The 23512-nt window shown below is 41.5% G+C and overlaps 2 protein-coding genes across 2 annotated transcripts in view; both read left to right on the plus strand.

Moving 5' to 3' along the window:
- Window positions 1-23512, plus strand: part of LOC138975582 (protein N-terminal glutamine amidohydrolase-like) — a 570098-nt gene that overhangs the window by 268696 nt on the left and 277890 nt on the right. The gene's annotated exons all lie outside the window — the stretch shown is intronic.
- On the plus strand, window positions 969-23138 carry LOC138975569 (uncharacterized). The gene is made up of 10 exons (XM_070348291.1): window positions 969-1050; window positions 4332-4579; window positions 8233-8385; window positions 10711-10734; window positions 13285-13332; window positions 13941-14015; window positions 14774-15082; window positions 18627-18821; window positions 19329-19491; window positions 22780-23138. Exons 2-9 carry the CDS (start codon window positions 4342-4344, stop codon window positions 19445-19447), a joined length of 1161 nt encoding a protein of 386 aa, XP_070204392.1. The 5' UTR covers window positions 969-1050; window positions 4332-4341; the 3' UTR covers window positions 19448-19491; window positions 22780-23138.

Raw genomic sequence — 23512 nt, forward strand, 5'->3', positions numbered from 1 at the left:
AATCCGACGAATTTCGTGGCTTAAGCGAAGCGTTTTCGCGTTCCAATCTCGCGGCCATTGTATCGCGAACGTCCGCGAGAGTACGGAAGTGGTGAATTCTGGGTAAAATTCCGATGACGTCACAAGCAGTGACTTTAGCTGCTGAACCTTGCAGTTTTGAGCCTGGGGGTTAAAATCAAGGGTCTGCGCGCCCCGTGATTAGTTTTTTTTTTTTACAAATCACGTTAATGCTCCCGATATTTTCTTGTCATCTCCAAAGTCAAGGCACAAAAACAAAATCCCTTGACTTTTGGGGTAGCGCGACTGTATATGTTTAGATTTTTTTCATTTGTTTTTTTCATCACTAGATTGTCCCGTCGCTGGGAAATTCGGGTCACTTCCTCCCAGTGGAAAGCTAGCAGCAACAGAGTCGCGCTACCCCAAAGTCAAGGAATCCATTAGATTTGTTTTTCTTTCTTTTTTCATTTCTTTATTGTCCTATATCGCTGGCGAATTCGGATCGATTCCTTTAATTTTTTTACATTTTTACAAATCGCGGTTTTAGGTTCGACGTAATTTGTAAAATATTTTTTTTACATTTTATTCGCAAGAAAAGGAAAAAACATTTGATAAAAACAAAGAAAGGGTGAATTTAAAATAAACTGTTTTTTATCATATTTTGGGTGGAACACGCACTCACATTGAAAGCCCGCTCGGAATTAGAGAGAGAGAGAGAGAGAGAGAGAGAGAGAGAGAGAGAGAGAGAGAGAGAGAGAGAGAGAGAGAGAGAGATCCAGTCAGACAGACAGGTAAAGAGAGACCTTGATGAAGGTGCAATAGCCTTAAAACACGAGGTCTTAATAAATCCATCAGAGTTTGATATGTCAAAGTTAAATTTGAAGGAAACTGATAAGCTTTTCAAAGGGGAGCTGCAATTTCTGACAAATGACAGATGACCGGATGGCCTTATAAAAAGGACAAGACAAAAGATGACACGTACAGCGGTTACCCCAAGTTAGTGGCTCTTCGCTTCTATTTTCTTCCTTCTTCTTCTGTCCATCGACTCTGCAGGTAAGTTCAGTCGTTGAGAAATAATGAATACGTTTTGCGGTATTATTGACTTTTGTTGAAAGTCTGTTTGAAAGGATGATTGAAGCAATTGATAATATACGTTCTCGGTGGCATCATTGGCCAAGTAAGGACGTCCTGTGTTAATACAAATGTGCACATTGTTAAAATACAGCGCTGAAAGTACACGCAATGGGGCACTGGCCTTTGGCTAGTACTTCTCATAATTTACTAGCCAGAGAGAAAATGTGTGTATTTTTACTCGCCAAACCAACCATTTGTTTCAGCTACTTTACTCGCATTTGGCGAGTAGAAATGTTTTTACTCGCCACTTTCAGGCCTGCAATATGTTTTATTATCTCGAAGCTAACCGGAGTGCGGTCAAATCGTTTTCACCTACGGTGAGTTTCTGAAACGTGCAAAGAAGAACAGTGACAGTTAGGCCTGTAAAACATTATTTGGATCATCTTTAACAGCAAGAAAACAATTCTTTTACAAAGCGGGCATTAAATAATACCATGAAACTACAGAAGACTTCGGTCATTTTGCAATCTACAATATAATCGTAACGTGTCTGCCGAACGTAGTAATGCAAATGTGTATAGAAACGACTTTGTAGGCCAAGGAATGTTTTTCAAACTGCCGTAATCGCCCTGACCTTTTGCTCCCGCGATACCACTAGGGGGTCTTTCTAATCAGCAGAGCGTGACGTTTCAACACTCGGATGTTGACCTTAATTTTTTAATTTTTTATTAACATTTGCAGGAACATCTTGTTTTTTTGTGTGTAAACTACTTGACAGCATAATTTCATGAAAGCATTTCAGACATCTATACTGTATCTATAATAATACCACCAACAAAAGTGTCCTCACAGTTCCCACTGAAAATCCTGCAGTTCTGTGCGAAGTGCAAAAATTAACGTTCACATCCACACAAAAAACGTTGGAACTTTTCTTTTTTTTTTCAAAACAAATATGCGTGTTCTGTTTCTATAGCAGTTTTCTATTATAAGATGTCTTCCACATGTCTCCCGAGGAACTGACAAAGGAGTTCGAGAATGAAATTTGTCTAGTTGACCTTGTAATATCAACAGCAATGAATGTCTCGTAATGTAACCCGGCCAGGCTGTGCAGGGTTACATTACGAGACATTCATTGCTGTTGATATTACAAGGTCAACTAGACAAATTTCATTATCGAACTCCTTTGTCAGTTCCTCGGGAGACATGTGGAAGACATCTTATAATAGAAAACTGCTATAGAAACAGAACACGCATATTTGTTTTCGTACATGGTATCGTATAATATCAAGTCAAAATACCAGTTTACAAAGCACCTGTCCCAATCACTGTCGATCACCGACGCATCAAAACTTAAAGGTACAATCCTTCTCCTGTAAGCGATCATGTACACGGGATAACAGCATGCTACAACTGAAACACATGCCGACATTTATAACAGCCTGAGTTCTAAGTGCACTGAGTGGGATCTGTCGTTGTTGAATACACTTTGTGAGTAAAACCTATGCCAATCTGCTAAATTAATTCAACAACAAAATTCCCTCTCAACACTGAGTCTTACTATGTTTTCAAGTGGCAGGGTTCTCTTATGCCATTTAGGTTCTGGTGTGTTGGTCAGGTGCGGAATACACTTGATGTCTTTATTTTGAAAATGACAATGTATCGATTTAACACTGGAATTCCCTTCTTTGAGCTATGTGACGCCAGAGGCCGATTAAAACTCATATTTAGGCGGCTGGCCAAGACTACAAAAGGGTGCTTTTATAAAAATAAAAAAATAAAAAATTGTATCTCAAATTGATCGATTTATAAATGTTATTGGTATTTTTGACCAAACTATGACATTTGACACAGATCTCGACAGTCATCGTTCACCTCGACCGCGATCTGTGTAAGATAACGTTTTAATTATTGTACAACGGATCGTTGGAGTCGAATGTTTGGCTGAGCCATGATGACCTGCAACTCGTCGTCGTCCTGCAAATCATTCTCAATGAGAAATATTCTCTCAAGTACGATGGACAAACCATGATTTTACATTCGTTCATCTTTTTATCCATACCAGGTACACTATTTCATAATACAAATACAGCCGCACTCGCCTAAACGAAACACGCTTAAGCAAAAAACTCGGATATCTGAAACCAAAACCAATTCCCCGCCAGACCCCCCTCTTTGTAAGACTATTTCTAATTCGGATAAGCCAAACTCTGTCAAAAAATAGCTAACTCAAACACGGACATCTCAAACGTGATTTTGACAGATAAGCCAAACTCTAAACACTGTCGGAGAGACTTTTTTTTGTGTGCTTGAAAAACACGTCAGGAAGATAAACATATTTCGTCACGGCTATAATTATCCTACGGAAACGAACACGTCACCTGTTTTTGAGTATGCGGGGAAACTGATGACGTGTAGAAGGAGGAGATCTTTGTGAAGAGCAAATCTACCTGAGGAATGTATGTGCTCATTTTGAGCGAGTGGGGAAGATCAAACCACAATAAACATGCAGCGAAACAAAACATTTGCCTACAATCTATGTTTACGGAGATCTGATCTTGATTTGTGACCACAGAGACAAATTGTCTAATTTTGTTTCTTTTCTTTCTTCAATGGAGAGGGTTTCATGAAACATTACATTTATTACGATTTACTTGGAATCCTTTTAACAAAAGCGTAGTTGCTTGTAGAATCTTTGGTTTTGTTCCTGAGATGTGTCACTGTTTTCACCATTTATTTTTACAGTTGGCTTTGAGGTATTAATAAAGCACCACTGAAGAAAGCACTTGTAACTTATCACTGTTTTGATCTTATTCATTTAAACACACACACACACACACACACACACACACACACACACACACACACACACACACACACACACACACAAACACCACGCACAGAGAGAGAGAGAGAGAGAGAGAGAGAGAGAGAGAGAGAGAGAGAGAGAGAGAGAGAGAGAGAGAGAGAGAGATTCCAAGTGATTTTACAACTTATCCTGAAAAACTCGCTTAAGTCGAACTGCAGGGTGATTTCTCGGGAAAGGTGTGGCTTATCCGAACTCGGATATGCACAAACTCGGATAAGCGAAACGATTTTTCATTCCCCGGGGGAGTTCGGCTTAAGCGTGTTTGACTGTAATCAGTTCTGGCCTTCTGCTGAAGAGCTGTCTAAAGCGAGTTACGCCAAAATTCCATGACGACGTCGAAATGAGCCACATGTACATGACTCATTCACTCTATATGTTCTCCATCTATGTCCAGACAGTTCAGAATGCGGGTCAGCATCACATTGGTCAGCCTGGCCTGCCTGGTCAGCGCAGTGTGTGCCACCTACATCCGCCATAAGCCTATCGCTATTGGCGTACCTCATCCTTACCCTGTCGGAGTGCCTCGCCCTTACCCTGTCGGAGTGCCTCGCCCTTACCGTGTCGGAGTGCCTCGCCCTTACCCTGTCGGAGTGCCTCGCCCTTACCCTGTACCTCAGGCTGTTCCCGTGCCTCATCCCTTCCGTGAGTATAGCTGCTTTAGGCCTGGAACAACGTTGTTGTTGTTGTTGTTGTTGTTGGTGGTGGTGGTGGTTGTGTAATTGTCGTTGTTTTTGTTTTGTTTTGTTTTGTTGTTGTTGTAATCGTTGTTGTTGCCTTTGTTCTTGTTCTTAACTTTCACTCAAAATATCTGCTAAATGTGTCATGGTCTGTCTCTGTGGTAGTATCTTAAAGCCTATCGCTGTGCCTCATCCAGTTTGTGACAACTGCTGCTTTAAGCCCTGTCCAGACTTGGCCGCCGTTTTACGCTCTATGCGCCACAGGCCGTTTTGTGCGTCGCGCGGGATTTGCCGAGTGGCCACACATCGACGATTCTTTTCACAACGCGGTATCAGTGGAGCGGGTCAGCTGACAAGAAGGTTCAGTTGCATTCGACTGCCGCGCCGCGAGCAGCTGACGTCATCGCTCTGGTTTGCTCTGATTGGTCAAATTTCCGTCGTTCTATGTCTGTGTCATAGAAATTAGAACACGCGCTATTCTTCTGCAAATAACGCTTCGCGATCATAGCACGACGCGGTGCGCCCCACGGGGCCGTTTTGAGCATAAGTCAAATGTGGACAGGGTCGGCCGGGAGTGTCTGGACGGGCCTTAAGGTCTGAAATAACTTGCACCGAATATGTATATTTAGAGGTTTCGTTGTTCTTGTTGTTACTGCTTCTGTTTTTAAACAAATATTATCTAAGAAGCCATTTGGGAATGTTTTCTTGGCATTTTGACCCCAAGAGATGCACAGGCCATTCGCTGCATTTGGACACGCGCATGCGATGATAGATGCTTCTAAAGTGTGCTGAGTAATTACTTTTTATTTTTATTTTTTGTTTATTCTCTTTTAGTGGAGTTTTAAAAAAATTTCAATTTATTTGTTACATGTTTATGCTTTACATTACAGCACATCACATAGACAAGGGGACACAATCATAAAACAGAACACACTTGGACAATTACAACACACAGGGGGTGGGTGGGGGATAGTCATGGCTTGGTGATCGCAGTATCAAAAATATGTAAAGGAAAAAAACCCTAAGGGTTACATCAAAACATGCATATACAAGCGCCAATCCTTGTAAAATTATCTAGTACCGGCACGGTTGGCCTAGTGGTAAGGCGTCCGCCCCGTGATCGGGAGGTCGTGGGTTCGAACCCCCGCCGGGTCATACCTAAGACTTTATAATTGGCAATCTAGTGGCTGCTGTTAACCCGTGATTTGTAAAAATGTAAAAACATTTTACAAATCACGTCGAACCTAAAACCGCGATTTGTAGAAATGTAAAAATGTAAAAATATCGCATTCCACAAAGTAATGCATGCCTTTTATTATTATTATTCTTTCTTGTTTAGAGCCTCTACGCTGAGTGGTAGGGGTGGTTTTAGATCAACATCGAATTTTGGTGCAATCCCATTTTGCCGCCGTCCAATTTTTTGCCCCAATCCCATTTTTGTGATATTTCACAAGCCAAGCGTCATTTTACTAACATGTCATAACAATAGCGCGACATCCCATTTTGACACCATATCCCATTTGGCCGCCATGCCGTTTCACCGCCATTCCATTTCGCCCCCATCCCATTGTCGCGACATTTCACAAGCCAAGCGTCATTTTACTACCGTGTATAAATATGTTATATATGGATTAAAAACAAGCTCTGAAAATTAAAAAAATTAAAATTATGATCAAAATTAAATTTTCCAAATCAATTTAAAAACACTTTCATCTTATTCCTTGTCGGTTTCTGATTCCAAAAACATATAGATATGATATGTTTGGATTAAAAACACGCTCAGAAAGTTAAAACGAAGAGAGGTACAGAAAAGCGTGCTATCCTTCTCAGCACAACTACTACCCCGCTCTTCTTGTCAATTTCACTGCCTTTGCCACGAGCGGTGGACTGACGATGCTACGAGTATACGGTCTTGCTGAAAAATTGCATTGCGTTCAGTTTCATTCTGTGAGTTCGACAGCTTGACTAAATGTTGTATTTTCGCCTTACGCGACTTGTTGTCCCTTGACTTTGGAGATGACAAGAAAATATCGGGCGCAAAAACGTGATTTGTAAAGAAATTTACAAATCACGGGGCGCCCCGCGATTTGTAATTTTTTTTAACATTTTTACAAATCACGGGTTAACAGCTGCTCCGCCTGGCGTCTGGCATTATGGGGTTAGTGCTAGGACTGGTTGGTCCGGTGTCAGAATAATGTGACTGGGTGAGACATGAAGCCTGTGCCGCGACTTCTGTCTTGTGTGTGGCGCACGTTATATGTCAAAGCAGCACCGGCCTGTTATGGCCCTTCGTGGTTGGCTGGGCGTTAAGCAAACAAACAAACAAATCTAGTGTATTATTCATAACTGCGTTCACAGGAGCTTGTGACTGCGTTATACTTTTCACTGAGTGATTACTACATGAATGTGAATCAAGGAATGCCCTACATTATGATTAAAATAAAATTTCCGAAATCGATTTAAAAACAATTTCATCTTATTCATTGTCGGTTCCTGATTCCAAAAACATATACATATGATATGTTTGGATTAAAAACACGCTCAGAAAGTTAAAACGAAGAGAGGTACAGAAAAGCGTGCTATGCGGCACAGCGCAACCACTACCGCGCTAAACAGGCTCGTCAATTTCACTGCCAATTGAACGAGCGGCGGACTACGGTCATTGTGAAAAAATGCAGTGCGTTCAGTTTCATTCTGTGAGTTCCACAGCTTGACTAAATGTAGTAATTTCGCCTTACGCGACTTGTTATCTTTGTACCTGTGTGTTTCAGTCGTGGTAATGAATGTTTCTACCTTTGTACCTGTGTGTTTCTGCTGTGGTGATGAATTTTTCTACCTTTGTATCTGTGTTTTTCAGCCGTGGTGATGAATGCTTCTACCTTTGTACCTGCGTGGATGAATGTTTCTACATGTTTACCTGTGTGTTTCAGCCGTGGTGATGAATGTTTCTACCTGTGTACCTGTGTGTTTTAGCCGTGGTGATGAATGTTTCTACCTGTGTACCTGTGTGTTTCAGCCGTGGTGATGAATGCTTCTACCTTTGTACCTGTGTGTTTCAGCCGTGGTGATGAATGCTTCTACCTTTGTACCTGTGTGTTTCAGCCGTGGTGATGAATGCTTCTACCTTTGTACCTGTGTGTTTCAGCCGTGGTGATGAATGCTTCTACCTTTGTACCTGTGTGTTTCAGCCGTGGTGATGACTGCTTCTACCTTTGTACCTGTGTGTTTCAGCCGTGGTGATGAATGCTTCTACCTTTGTACCTGTGTGTTTCAGCCGTGGTGATGAATGCTTCTACCTTTGTACCTGTGTGTTTCAGCCGTGGTGATGAATGCTTCTACCTTTGTACCTGTGTGTTTCAGCCGTCGTGATGAATGCTTCTACCTTTGTACCTGTGTGTTTCAGCCGTGGTGATGAATGCTTCTACCTTTGTACCTGTGTGTTTCAGCCGTGGTGATGAATGCTTCTACCTTTGTACCTGTGTGTTTCAGCCGTGGTGATGAATGCTTCTACCTTTGTACCTGTGTGTTTCAGCCGTGGTGATGAATGCTTCTACCTTTGTACCTGTGTGTTTCAGCCGTGGTGATGAATGCTTCTACCTTTGTACCTGTGTGTTTCAGCCGTGGTGAAGAACGTGGTGCAGCAAGTGCCAGTGATACAGAGAGTGAACACGGTGCATAAGGTCTTAGTGCCCGTCAAGGTGGGGGGGGGGCAGAAGGGACCCATCCTGGTCGACTATCGTTCCCCTCCTCTCATCCCTGGAATCAAGCGTAGTGAGTAAAATGTGTGGTTGATTCTAAAAGGTTTTTGATCACCTAGGGCTAAAGCTATATACCAAGTTCTTAATGCAAATCCTTGGCCAGATTACACACCCAGTTGCATGTGCAAATTCTTAGAACTTCAACCAGAGGACACAAACCAACCAAAAAAATGAAAGAAGAAAAGACAGACAGACAGACAGACAGACAGACAGACAGACAGACAGACAGACAGACAGACAGACAGACAGACAGACAGACAGACAGACAGACAGACAGACAGACAGACAGAACAAATTAAGAAAACTATATGCAGAACATGTTGCCCTTGATTAAAACAGTTTTACCTTTCTCAGAAAGACAACTATTTCATATGACACAAACAATAAAAAGGCAATTCAAGTAATATGCAGAACATGTTTGAGTATGCTAAAACTTTCTCTTCTCAAAGCGAGAACTAACCAACAAACAAACAAATAAACAAACAAACACACACATAAACAAACAAAGGAAGGAAGGAAGGAAAGAACACACACACACACTGTGACACACACACACACACACACACACACACACACACACACACACACACACACACACACACACACACACACACACACACTGTGACACACACACACACACACACGCGCGTGCCCGTCTGCTTGTGACGTAATGTGATATGAATGGAGCGAGAGAGAGAGAGAGAGAGAGAGAGAGAGAGAGAGACAAGACAAGACAAGACAAAATCTTTATTATCGAGGGTAATAGATAAGCAAGAATATTGCTTTTTTACATCCAGCCCTCGCCCTAATATAGGGTCAACAAGAACAGAAAACAATATAATCAAATAACTATCACATCAAACTTATAATACATTATATATATATACAGATATACATTTGTCATGCTGCATTTTAAGTACAATTTCCAATAATAAATATGTCAATTTTTAACATATCTTAATTTAGATCTGCATATTATTATAATTTAGTTTAACATGCACATACATTTTAAATGAATTGTTGAACCATTCAGCACATGTTTAGTTGCATTATGTGCGACATATAATTTTTTTTGAAGCTGTCTGTGTTTGTTTTATGCTTAAGAAAAATAGGAAGTGAGTTCCATAGGACCGCACCTGAATATAGAAGGCTTGATTTGAAAAGGTCAATACGTGGAGTCGGTGTGATGATTTTTAGTCTGTTATAGTTCAAAATAAAATTATTACGTAATGTCTCCGGTGCATATCCTGACATCACTTTATGCATTATAACACCTTTATTATACATTAACCTTTTTTGAAATGGTAATACTTGCAAATTTGTATAATCAGATTCTGAAGGAGTGTGATTTTTTAGCATAATAAGCTTAACTGCTCTTCTGTGAAGACTGGCTAAAGGTTTCAAAGCATTAGCACTTGCACAATCCCACACAGTGGATGCATAATCAATATTTGACAAGATGTGATTGTAAAAAAAAATCTTTCGCGAGTGGAGATTCAAGAAATGTTTTATTTTTGATAACTGATATATTTTTTGGGAAGCAATCTTACAGATGTAATCAATGTGATCATGCCATGATAAATTATTATCAATCTTTACACCAAGGACTTTGTGGTGAGACACTTCTTCCAATACTTGATTTTTAATATAAAGAGGTGGAATGCTCGATAATAGATTTTGTCGTTTCTGTCTTGTGGTTATTAGCATAAATTTTGTTTTAGTATGGTTAAGAGACATATGGTTTAACTCTGACCAATTCAGGAGTGCATCAATGCTTTCTTGTAGAGTTTTTGATAAATAATTTATGGAATGGTGACTAGAATGAATAGTAGTGTCATCTGCAAACAACTCACAGTTATTATCTATGTACAGTGGTAAATCATTGACATAAATGGAGAACAATAATGGGCCTAAAACAGATCCCTGTGGGACCCCATATTTCAAAGTACTTTCATTTGAGAGAGAGAGAGAGAGAGAGAGAGAGAGAGAGAGAGAGAGAGGGAGAGAGAGAGTGATGGAGAGGGAGAGAGAGGGAGAGAGAGAGAGAGATTTCTTTTGATATTGTCGTCCTAGTCTTGATTATTATGAGTTGACTATCTGCGCCTCAATATTTTTATTTATGTTCTTACGTTGTATGTTGTAGGTTGTAATGCTGTGATACACCACACCTGAGTTTCTCGTTGAGATAATAAAGTGTTTATGTCTATGTCTTACACACACACACATACACGCACGCACACACGCACGCACGCACGCACACACACATGTACATTACCTCCAGGATATGATTCACGAGGCTGCTTGAACTGACGTCTTTCTCTTTTTCCCTCTCTTTCAGTTGACAAAAGATACTCGCCTGCAGGTGAGTGACCTTGTCCATATCGAACCGGTTTTGTTTTTGTTTTTACCTGAAAAGAAAATGTAAAGTCATTGGAGAATCTTCAGTGTTGATCGTCAATTTGTCAATTTTTTTCCTGTCTTCTTTGATAGAGCAAGCCGAACTTTGGAAGGTGAATGTTTATCTTTACATCAGTACCAAAGTCATCGGCCAAGAAACACCTGAGCAAAAAGCGAAAGAAAGCACGCTTGTGCGCTTACTCGCATACACTCAGTCTGGCGTGTACTTAGCGATTGGTTGGAGATTACCCACAAATATGTCATAGGTATGGCAAAGTGTTATGCCAAATTTCAGGCAAATTGGCTCATTAACACTGGAATTACAAGTGGTCCAAAGTATGACAGACAGGCGGACAGACAGACGTTTTTGATAATATACAGAAGATTATTCGTATGTTGAGTATCTTGCTCAAAGATCGATAAATCTACGTTCGAGTGAATCGTTCGTTGTGTCTATTGTTAAGCGTTCTATAAACTTTAAAAAACACACCAGCTAATCATTATCATTTTGTATTTGGAAAAAAAGCAGTCTATTAGTTTCGAGTTTCTGTCTGCATTAGCAATAAAAGAGTCCTAAACTAATGCTCCAAGATTAAAAAAAAACACCAACAAAGGGAAAATAATAAATCATTGCATTTAATACAACACGGAACGTTCACAATCATCTTGAATTACCGGTCTTTACTGTGAAAAACAGCATGCACATGTGACTGGCAAATAATATTGAGAAGATAAGGTTTTTTGTTTTTATTGTTCTGTTGTGACTGGGTGGCCGAGTGGTAACGCACTTGCGCTCGGAATCGAGAGGTTGCGTGTTCGACTGTCAGGCCGCTATTTTCTCCCCCCTTTCCTAACCTAGGTGGTGGGTTCAAGGGCTAGTCTTTCGGATGAGACGAAAAACCGAGGTCCCGTGTACACTACATTGGGGTGTGCATGTTACGCGCATTCTTACGATTACGACCATCTTAAGATGGCGCTGCGCCGGTACACGCCGCGTGTATTGGCGCAGCCGGCTTAAGACGGTTGCGCTATTACACGTCTGCGGAAAAACAGATGGCTGCGCCGATACACGTTCATAATCACAATCTATCAAACTTAAGTCGATACATATTGATAGTAGCCGACCAATGCTTTAAATGTAAAATGTGTGTATGTATAATTATCGGTGTGGGTTTGAAATGAAGTTAGGTAGTAGTAAACATTTGTTGTGAATATTGCTATTCTGACAATGTGGGTAGTATGGAAATGTGAGCATTTGAATATGCCTTTTAGGAATTACAGTACCCAGGAAGAGAGATGAGAGACAGATTGTCAGATAGAGTAAATCGCAATAGGTTTCTTTTACCTTGAATGACATAAGTAAAAAAATCAGGTATAGTTTTTTAGTTTTATATAAGTTCGAACTGCCCTTTTAAATTGTTTGATACTACGAAAAGTCAGCTGGATGTCATTCTCACCTGGTCTCCTCTTTTGTTCGGTGCCACCAAAGCATCAGTCAACCCTCTCAGTGGTATGCCTTTCAACACGAACTTGTTCCGTTTGAGGATCTCCCGGCAACTCTTCCTCTCACTTAAATCCTCTGGGGTTGTGGTTGGGAGGGAGCTGTTGTCCTTTATATACTTTACAATGTTGTTGTAACGGCCTTCAGTCATAACAAGAGACCTAGGATGGTCGGCCTTTTCTTTTGCGAGGGTCTCGCCGATTTCTCGCCAGACTGGATCCATGTTGGCTGGGAGAATGACGATGGTCAGAAAGCGACGGGCACACACAGTGACACTGAACACCTGGGGTGGAGGTCACGACGCGATCGTAAGGCATTTACAAACGAACTTTGCGATACGTCTGTCGTTTAGTGCTCGAGATCTTAACTTCACCAAAAATGTGAGTCGTATCTTCGCACGTAAAATACGTGCGTCTCATGACCTCGGGCCCCGGTCACAGTGAGTTTCCAAAGAATGACGCTATCACGTGTGACAACAACTCAATGTGAAAGTGAATAGGTTTTACTGAACGCAGTTTGCTTTGTAGGTGAACGTGTATCGGCGCAGCCATCTGTTTTTCCGCAGACGTGTAATAGCGCAACCGTCTTAAGCCGGCTGCGCCAATACACGCGGCGTGTACCGGCGCAGCGCCATCTTAAGATGGTCGTAATCGTAAGAATGCGCGTAACATGCACGTTAGAGATCCCACGATTGACAAGAGGGTCTTTCCTGGCAAAATTGTATAGACATATATAAAAAATGTCCACCAAATACCCGTGTGACTTGGAATAATAGGCCGTGAAAGTATATACTCGCCTAACACGCTTGAGATTTACTGGCCGATGTGAATGCGTGATATATTGTGTAAAAAATTCCATCTCACACGGCATATTGTAAACGCCATGAGCCTCCCTCTGGGAGGGTATGTGCGTAGAAATACTCACTAATAATAAAATAAATAATAATTGTGTATGTTTCATTCGTGAGCTTTTGCAAACATTCATCGTTGATAACTGACTTTGATACTGTTTCAGGTCGACCAGATCTGGTTGTGAAACAAGCCACGACCGTTCGCAATAAAGGTAAATTTGCAAGATACCTTTGGTTGAATATAAAGTGATGAATTAAGCATAATCGTCATTGATTCTAAACATGTCCATTATGTGTTGTATGTATACATTGTTGAATAAAAGACTGTTTAAACCCCCCTACACACACACAAAAACCGCATAATTAGACGCAATGCCTCGTAGAACGCTATGTATAGTTCAGGATCGATTTGATTGACATGTATAGTGTTCAGAAAAAAGTTAAGGACTGGTCAAAACATTTTATACTATCATTAAAAAAAATTGCTAAACATCATTAGTTCAATAATTTAAGTAAAACTTGCCTTTTTAAATTTTACAAAAAGACGGAGCGTTGCTATGGAAACATTTAAATGTATAGTCTTCTATAACTATTTGTCCACATGTTTGTTTTTTTGCTTCAAAGCTTGAAATTAAACGTCTTTAATTATTTTATAGGCTAGCTGGTGACAAGAAAGTAATTGTACAACAGGTAACACACAATGAACACTCTGATAATCAGTGTCATTAAATCGCACATTAATGAGATAATTATTAGCAATTTATCATCCCCAATCCCCCGGTCATTCCAAACAAACAATGACGTCATCCATTTTCCACAGCTGATGTCATCTACGTTAACGGTGAAGGACGGGTGATAGGAGGGGTCGACAAAGGCGGCAGGCTGTTCGGTGGAGGTAAGACCAGAAATGCTCACTGCAACACACACATTGCTCACTCTCTCTCTGGCCTCACTATGACATTTGAAGCCAGAAATGTTGCCAACTCAGTCGCCTAGAAACGGTGTGTGTGTGTGTGTGTGTGTGAGTGTGTTTGTGTGTGTGTGTGTGTGTGTGTGTGTGTGTGGTGTAGTGGAGGGGGGGGGGGGGAGGCGGGGGGCAGAAAATCACTCACTTTCTTTTTATAACCAACTCATTTTAGAAATTGAATATGTAAATATGTGGAATTTTTTTTTATTACCTCAATTTAATTACAATGCTTTGAAGATGTTATTCATTCAAATAAGGAGGAATGATAAGAGTTGTATGGTGTTTGTGTACATTTTTGAAGAAAATATTTGTTGGTAGTGTACCATGAAAACAGTGTTTAATTGACAACATGGGACACGTAGATGACAAGATAAAAATATTACAAAAACTGAACAACATTGTTTAATAGTATGGTGTGTCAACATGATAGGTATTTTGATGTTGAACATGTTAAAAATGGCAAAATAAGAATTAGATATGAAGATCCAAATGTTCATAATTAAGAATTTTCAACTTTAGTGACGACAACAACGGCCTTAAACTGTCCACATTAACCGAAACATTTTTGCGGAGAAAATGAATCCCAATACTATCCCTGCATGCGCCCGTATGCTCCTGTACATGAATGTAATGAAATCAAATTCGCCGTATGAAACGATATTCAACAAATGTCTCTTGCATTGTAGGAAGTGGCATCGGTATCGGTATCGGTGTCGGTGCGGGAGGTGGGGGCGGTGGCGCAGGTTTCGGCGCAGGCTTTGGCGCAGGTGCCGGAGGTGCTGGAGGCGCAGGCTTCGGCGCAGGATTTGGCGCTGGCGGCGGTGCAGGAGTTGGCGTAGGAGTTGGCGTGGGTGCAGGAGGAGCTGGCGGTGGGGTAGGGTTCGGCGCAGGATTCGGCGCAGGATTCGACGCAGGATTAAAAGCAGGCGGTGGTGGTGGTGCCGGATTCGGCGCAGGTTTTGGCGCAGGGGCAGGAGGTGCTGGCGCAGGAGGTGGTAAGTAACAGCATCTTCCTTCAACAATTTTCATATACTACTGATTTACATATAAATGTAATGTGAAGTTTTGTTTTCGTGTTCCAGTATTTGTAGAACGCCTGAAACTGTAGTACGATTTGTCCGATATGAATATCCTTATTAGTTTTTAGTAGTATATAGCCTATAGCTACTAGATGAATACCCGCTTCGCCGGGAAGAAGTCGAGCCGAATACCCGGCTGCGCCGGGGACCCGGCTTTGCCGGATAGCCGGCGCACCGCACGAAGGAAGGGAGATAAACGCTGAAAACACTGGAGAAGATAAGGAAGAGTTACTGGGAATGGATCCAGAGAAAAACCAAAATCGGTTCAGCGCTGCGCGCTGAGAGCATGTGTTGAAATATCTCATCGAGCAGGTTGTGTCCGGGGTGTACCTGAGTATGCCCACCAAATTTGAAACAGATCCATCGAGAACCTTGGGCGTGCATCGCGGACACACACACACACAGACACAAGTCGTATATATATATATAGATAGTGAATTTAACTCTAATGGGTTATATATTTAGTCCCCAGTATTTGGGCGTTCTGACCCTTTAAATACCGGAGTGCTTTTTTCGACGATAGAGCAAAGGTTGTTCTGAATAGAGCCCAAAGTTGACGTCGCGATAGCTTCGTGAAGTCTTTTTAATGAAAATTGAGGTCCAAAGTTTCGTGCACCGAACTTCTTGCAGTAGACTGCGCGAAGTATAATAACTCAATCAATCAATCAATCAATCAATCAATCAATCAATCAATCAATCAATCAATCAATCAATCAATCAATGACGCTTATATCGCGCATATTCCGTGGGTACAGTTCTAGGCGCTCTGCAGTGATGCCGTGTGAGATGAAATTTTATACGGCCAGTAATTGCAGCCATTTCGGCGCATATTTACCTTTCACGGCCTATTATTCCAAGTCACACGGGTATAGGTAGACAATTATTAACTGTGCCTAAGCAATTTTGCCAGGAAAGACCCTTTTGTCAATCGTGGGATCTTTAACGTGCACACCCAATGTAGTGTACACGGGGGGGAGTTCGGACACCGAAGAGAGTCTGCACACAAAGTTGACTCTGAAATAAATTTCCGCCGAACCATGGATCGAACTCACTCTGACAATATGTTCAAGAGCCCCTCCAACGATCGCGTTTTTTAGAATGTTTCATAGGCACTCATTATATACGCCATAATTGGGGGGCCGGGTAGCTCAAGCACTGGACTTGTGATCCTAAGGTCGCAGGTTCGAATCCCGGCAGGGACGGACACGGGTCAACTTTATGTGCAGACTCAGAGACGGTATCCATGTCCCACCCCACAGTGGCACGTAAAAGACCTCGGTGATTCTGTCATAAGGGCAGGTGGCTGATTACACCTAAACACGCAGACACCTGGGTAGCGCGACTCTTGTTGCTGCTAGCTTTCCACTGGGAGGAAGCGACCCGAATTTCCCAGCATTGGGATGATAGAGAATATAAAATGAAAAAAAAAACCCACTATCAATATCATCTAAGAAAAAAACAAATGAAAGAAAGAAAGAAATTAAGAAAGTAGGAAGGAAAAAAGAAATGAAGAACGAAAGTAAGAAAACAACAAGTCGCGTAAGGCGAAAATACAATATTTAGTCAAGTAGCTGTCGAACTCACAGAATGAAACTGAACGCAATGCCATTTTTCAGCAAGACCGTATACTCGTAGCATCGTCAGTCCACCGCTCATGGCAAAGGCAGTGAAATTGACAAGAAGAGCGGGGTAGTAGTTGCGCTAAGAAGGATAGCACGCTTTTCTGTACCTCTCTTTGTTTTAACTTTCTGAGCGTGTTTTTAATCCAAACATATCATATCTATATGTTTTTGGAATCAGAAACCGACAAGGAATAAGATGAAAGTGTTTTTAAATTGATTTGGACAATTTAATTTTGATAATAATTTTTATATATTTAATTTTCAGAACTTGTTTTTAATCCGAATATAACATATTTATATGTTTTTGGAATCAGCAAATGATGGAGAATAAGATGAACGTAAATTTGGATCGTTTTATAAATGTTTATATTTTTTTACAATTTTCAGATTTTTAATGACCAAAGTCATTAATTAATTTTTAAGCCACCAAGCTGAAATGCAATACCGAAGTCCGGGCTTCGTCGAAGATTGCTTGACCAAAATTTCAATCAATTTGGTTGAAAAATGAGGGCGTGACAGTGCCGCCTCAACTTTCACGAAAAGCCGGATATGACGTCATCAAAGACATTTATCAAAAAAATGAAAAAAACGTTCGGGGATTTCATACCCAGGAACTCTCATGTCAAATTTCATAAAGATCGGTCCAGTAGTTTAGTCTGAATCGCTCTACACACACACACACACACACGCACAGACACACATACACCACGACCCTCGTTTCGATTCCCCCTCGATGTTAAAATATTTAGTCAAAACTTGACTAAATATAACAAAACTTGACTAAATATAAAAAGAAAAACTGAATCAAAGAAAAAAAGACAGAAGAAAAGAAAGAAAAACAAGTCGCGTAAGGCGAAAATACAATATTTAGTCAAGTAGCTGCCATTTTTCAGCAAGACCGTATACTCGTAGCATCGTCAGTCCACCGCTCATGGCAAAGGCAGTGAAATTGACAAGAAGAGCGGGGTAGTAGTTGCGCTAAGAAGGATAGCACGCTTTTCTGTACCTCTCTTTGTTTTAACTTTCTGAGCGTGTTTTTAATCCAAACATATCATATCTATATGTTTTTGGAATCAGGAACCGACAAGGAATAAGATGAAAGTGTTTTTAAATTGATTTGGACAATTTAATTTTGATAATAATTTTTATATATTTAATTTTCAGAGCTTGTTTTTAATCCGAATATAACATATTTATATGTTTTTGGAATCAGCAAATGATGGAGAATAAGATAAACGTAAATTTGGATCGTTTTATAAATTTTTATTTTTTTTTTACAATTTTCCGATTTTTAATGACCAAAGTCATTAATTAATTTTTAAGCCACCAAGCTGAAATGCAATACTGAACCCCGGGCTTCGTCGAAGATTACTTGACCAAAATTTGAACCAATTTGGTTGAAAAATGAGGGCGTGACAGTGCCGCCTCAACTTTCACGAAAAGCCGGATATGACGTCATCAAAGACATTTATCCAAAAAATGAAAAAAACGTTCGGGGATTTCATACCCAGGAACTCTCATGTCAAATTTCATAAAGATCGGTCCAGTAGTTTAGTCTGAATCGCTCTACACACACACACACACACACACGCACGCACGCACACACATACGCACATACACCACGACCCTCGTTTCGATTCCCCCTCGATGTTAAAATATTTAGTCAAAACTTGACTAAATATAAAAAGAAGACAAAAGGAAAGAAAAGACAGGAACAAATCGAGTAAAATCGAGTAAAAAAAAAAAAAAAGAAAAGAAAAAGAAGAAAGAAAGAAAAAAACGGTATTTGACAAAAAGGTGACTCGCATTGCATTGACAACGCCATAAATCACTTACAGGTCAATTCATCGTCGTCAAAGGGAGCGACGTCATCAACACCGGCAACGGCCAATTCCTGATCAACACAGCATCGTCGTCCAATTCCAACGTGGGACCGATCGTCGTCAGCGGCGGCAACGCCTTTGGAGTGGGTGTCGTCGGTGGTGGAGGAGTTGGAGCTGGAGGCGGCGCTGGTGCAGGGGGCGCCGGAGGAGGTTTGTTATGCATCATTGAACAGAAACAATGACAACTGGACTCACATTTTCTTTTTCCAACACTGACAACACGTACGCACACACGCACGCGCACGCACGTATGTATGCACGCAAGCACATACACACACACACACACACACACACGCACGCACGCAGGAACACACACTAACAAACACACACACAATGCAATCCTCTTCTTTTAACTTACACATACAAACAGACCAACAGACACGTACAGACACACACACACACACCAGCAAACCCACACGCCACACAACACCACACCACCACCAACACCACTACTCACCTCCAAACCCCACGACATTCCTACACACACACACACACACACACACACACACACACACACACACACACACACACACACACACACACACACACACATACACACACACACACACACACACACACACACACACACACACACACATCACACATTCGTTTTGCCGACGGCGTAGCACATCACAGTGTATTTTACACCTGCTTTAGGAGGTGGAGCGGGAGGCGCTGGTGGCGGCTCTTCAGGCGGAGGCGGAGGCGGTGGAGGTTACGACAACGGAGGCAAACAATATATCAACTACACGCCCAAATATAATGACGACGATTAGTGAGGAGCCAGCATACGCCCACAACCCTGCAGAAGAAGAAGAAGGTATAGTTTTTAATACAAAGAAAAGACCTTCCTTAAGCCCGTCCCTAATTGAGACCGAAGTTGACTTCGCGAAGCTTCTTGGTGTCTTCATACCCAAAAACCCGCAGCTAGACCAAAGTACTTCAACCCGTCCCCTACTTCGCTTCGTTAGTTTTGACATGCGAATCTTCGCCGTTAATTGAACCCGACATTGATCTTTTTAATTTTTTTTAATTGTTGGCCAAAATTTGAAATCCATCCGTGCTAAATTAGGTACAGTGGTACCTGTGATATGAAGCTCTCCGATGAGACGACACTTCTCTGTTCTCCTGTTTTATTCTTTTCCCCAAAAAATATACCTGTCAGAACAGGGCAGCTGCAAGGTAGGGATATTTGGCAGGTCCCAATGGTGTCATATCCTTTACCCGCAGGTACCCCTGTACTTAACACAGTGATCTAGCAGATGGCAGGGGCTCACATCCATAAGAGGTGGCACTGGACAAATGTCCTGGACAATGCAAAAGTGATAGGACATTTGTCCTGAACAAAAATAAATCAACAGGACATTTGTTTTAGTTATCTTGCTTTTTCAGAGGAGAAAAAACCGCGAAGGGAGGCAACTGTCAACCGGCTTGGAACATTCAGAGTTGCGACCCTTGGAAGCTCTTCTCTATAAAAAGCAGACACAGTCTCACCAAGTTTCGTTTGCTTGGAGAGACACATCGCTTCGCAAAACATTGATAAAATAGCAAATCAAACTACTGTAAATTGGAAAGTACGGACAATGACCACTTAGTGACAAAATCAATAGGACATAATTATGTCCTCTTACATGAAAAAATGTATAGGACATTTGGAAAAAAATATCCGTGTATAATTATGTTCGATGTCCGACGTTGATGTGAGCCCCTGAGATAGTTGCACATTGCACCGTTTTCAAAGGCCAAACAGTGGGACAAGGCGAAAACAAAGACCAATTTAGTGTATTGAAACTTTAGTCTGCAAAGATGACCAAAACACAGCCATTGAAAAATTGAACGTCCAAACTTTGGTTATTAAGGTATTGTTGGTGTGGTGACGTTGCCACCTCTAAACAAAGCTTGGTCCGATTTGAGGCCGTTTTTGGTAGGGAGTTGTCCCTTAAAAAAAAGTGCAGTGTGGAGAGGTGCGGCATGATACTATTCTAATATAATCGATGGGTTGCAGTGACAGCCAGTCCCGAGCATTATTAATGAACCTGCTGACATATTTACTCGGGGCATTTTCGACAGCTATTTTTTCAAGGATATACTGATTGGCACATTGACACATTGCACTGTGGAGAGGTTAGCATGATACTTTACCAATATAATGGATGGGTTGCAGTGACAGCCAGTGTTAAGCATATATATATATATATATATATACGACTAGTGTCTGTGTGTCTATGTGTCTGTGTGTCTGTGTGTCTGTCCGCGATGTACGGCCAAAGTTCTAGGTCGATCTTTTTCAAATTTGGAGACCGTATTCAGCTACACCCCGGACACAACCTCATCGATGAGATATTTCAACACGTGCTTTCAGCGCGCAGCGCTGAACCGATTTTGGTTTTTCTGTAGATCCACTATATCCATTCCCAGTAACTCTTCCTTATCTTCTCCAGTGTTTTGTTTTGCGCGTTTATCTCCCTTCCTTCGTGTGGCGTCAATCCATAATTATTCCCGTTACTACGTTACTATTTTTAGAAGGTCACTGCACGTTACTATTTTTAGATCTCCCTTCCTTCGTGTGGCGTCAATCCATATTCCCGTTACTACGATACTATTTTAAGAAGGTCACTGCACGTTACTATTTTTAGATCTCCCTTCCTTCGTGTGGCGTCAATCCATATTCCCGTTACTACGATACTATTTTAAGAAGGTCACTGCACGTTACTATTTTTAGATCTCCCTTCCTTCGTGCGCCGGCAAAGCCGGCGTACACCCGGCAAAGCCGGGTCCCAGGCGCAGCCTGGTATTCGGCTCTACTTCTTCCCGGCGAAGCCGGTACCCGGCGAAGCGGGTAATCATCTAGTTATTAATGTACCTAGTGACATACCGGTGTAACACGAGAAAATTACTCCCACGAGATTTTTACTCCGGAGTAAAAATTTCGTACGAAAATGTTACTCCCTTTACGAAAAAAGCACTCCCCCATTACACGAGAAAATTACTCCCCACGACAGGTGAGTTCCGAGTTAACATTTCGTACACAAATGTTACTCCCCTGACGAATACAAAAAACGAATAAATTACTTCACCCTAACACGAGCAATTTAACTTCCCATGCCAGGTGTACGAAATGTTTACTCCCTTGTCCCCTGTTAGTCTTGGTGGTGGAAGGGGTGGAGGGAGGCTAGCGCGACATTCGTTTGCGCGAGATCACATATTGGCATTATCCCTTCGCCCGCATCCCATTTTCGCGCACGAGATTTTTTACTGGAAGTGAAAAAAAATGGGGAGTAAAAATTTCGTGGAGGGAGTCATTTTTTCGTGCCTTGGGGAGTTCTTTTCTCGTACGAAATGTGTACTCGGAGTAAGAATTTCGTACGAAATTTTTACTCCGGAGTAAATTTTTCGTGGAGTAAAAATTTCGTGTTACACCGGCACGGTTGGCCTGGTGGTAAGGCGTCCGCCCCGTGATCGGGAGGTCGTGGATTCGAACCCCGGCCGGGTCATACCTAAGATTTTAAAATTGGCAATATATAGTGGCTGCCCCGCCTGGCGTCTGGCATTATGGGGTTAGTGCTAGGACTGGTTGGTCCGGTGTCAGAATAATGTGACTGGGTGAGACATGAAGCCTGTGCTGCGACTTCTGTCTTGTGTGTGGCGCAATATGGCCTGATATGGCCCTTCGTGGTCTGGTGGGCGTTAAACAAACAAACAAACAAACAAACCTAGTGATATATTTTCTCGGGGCATTTTCGACTGTAACTGTTCAAGGAGATTGTTGAAGTGAATATCAGATGACACTTTGGAAATCAGAGTTTGACCTACGTTCACCCATCTTTCTCTCCCTCCCTACCCGGCGCTGCACCGCCCCCCCCCCCCCCCCCCCGGGCCTTCGCTTCTTCCCCCAATAATTTCTCTCTTTCTTTCTCATTCTTTCTCTCCCTCTCGCGCACGTGTGTGTGTGTGTGTGTGTGTATTGACAGTCTATAAATGATTGATTGATATATGGATGGATAGATGGTTGGATGAATCGAATGATTGACTAGCATTGTATACAGTTTAAACATTTTTTTTTAATAAAATATGTGTACGACTGTCTTCGTTTTGTTTTATCTTTCAGTTCAGAGCGAACCTTATGTCATCTGCAGTGGAACAATGTCGACCATGCAGTGACTATCCAACAAAAAAAGTTAACGGCATCGGTGTATTTTTTCTTTGCCCGGCTTTCCACAGATATCAACACCTATATACCCATTCTGAGAAACGGATAACACCCCCAGGAGATTGAGATGACCAGAGAGGAGTGGGTGATTTGAAATATACAACTCATGATTGTAGTGTACGTTCAGCTATATAAAAAAAATTCCGAATAAAGGGAGTAAAGTTATAAGAAAATCAGTCTCTGGAAGCTTTCCCTGAATAATTATACTGACGTGATTTACTGTGAAGAATGTCAATAAAATATGCACAAGTTTTGAATTGGGTGTGCCATCGTGTCAATTTGTATTCTCACTGTTCTTTTGTTCTTGTAGATTTTTTTATATTTAGTCAAGTTTTGACTAAATATTTTAACATCGAGGGGGAATCGAAACGAGGGTCGTGGTGTATGTGCGTCTGTCTGTGTGTGTGTGTGTGTGTGTAGAGCGATTCAGACTAAACTACTGGACCGATCTTTATGAAATTTGACATGAGAGTTCCTGGGTATGAAATCCCCGAACGTTTTTTTCATTTTTTTGATAAATGTCTTTGATGACGTCATATCCGGCTTTTCGTGAAAGTTGAGGCGGCACTGTCACGCCCTCATTTTTCAACCAAATTGGTTGAAATTTTGGTCAAGTACTCTTCGACGAAGC

The sequence above is a fragment of the Littorina saxatilis genome, linkage group LG9, assembly GCF_037325665.1.
Source record: "Littorina saxatilis isolate snail1 linkage group LG9, US_GU_Lsax_2.0, whole genome shotgun sequence".
In the NCBI taxonomy this organism is placed as follows: domain Eukaryota; kingdom Metazoa; phylum Mollusca; class Gastropoda; order Littorinimorpha; family Littorinidae; genus Littorina; species Littorina saxatilis.

Bases quoted from the DNA above. Each gene is read 5' to 3' on its own strand.
- LOC138975569 (XM_070348291.1), top strand. From the start codon at position 4,342: ATGCGGGTCAGCATCACATTGGTCAGCCTGGCCTGCCTGGTCAGCGCA. The intron at 4,580-8,232 runs GTGAGTATAGCT...TGTGTGTTTCAG, and splicing joins TCCCGTGCCTCATCCCTTCC to CCGTGGTGAAGAACGTGGTG. The intron at 18,822-19,328 runs GTTTGTTATGCA...CACCTGCTTTAG, and splicing joins TGCAGGGGGCGCCGGAGGAG to GAGGTGGAGCGGGAGGCGCT.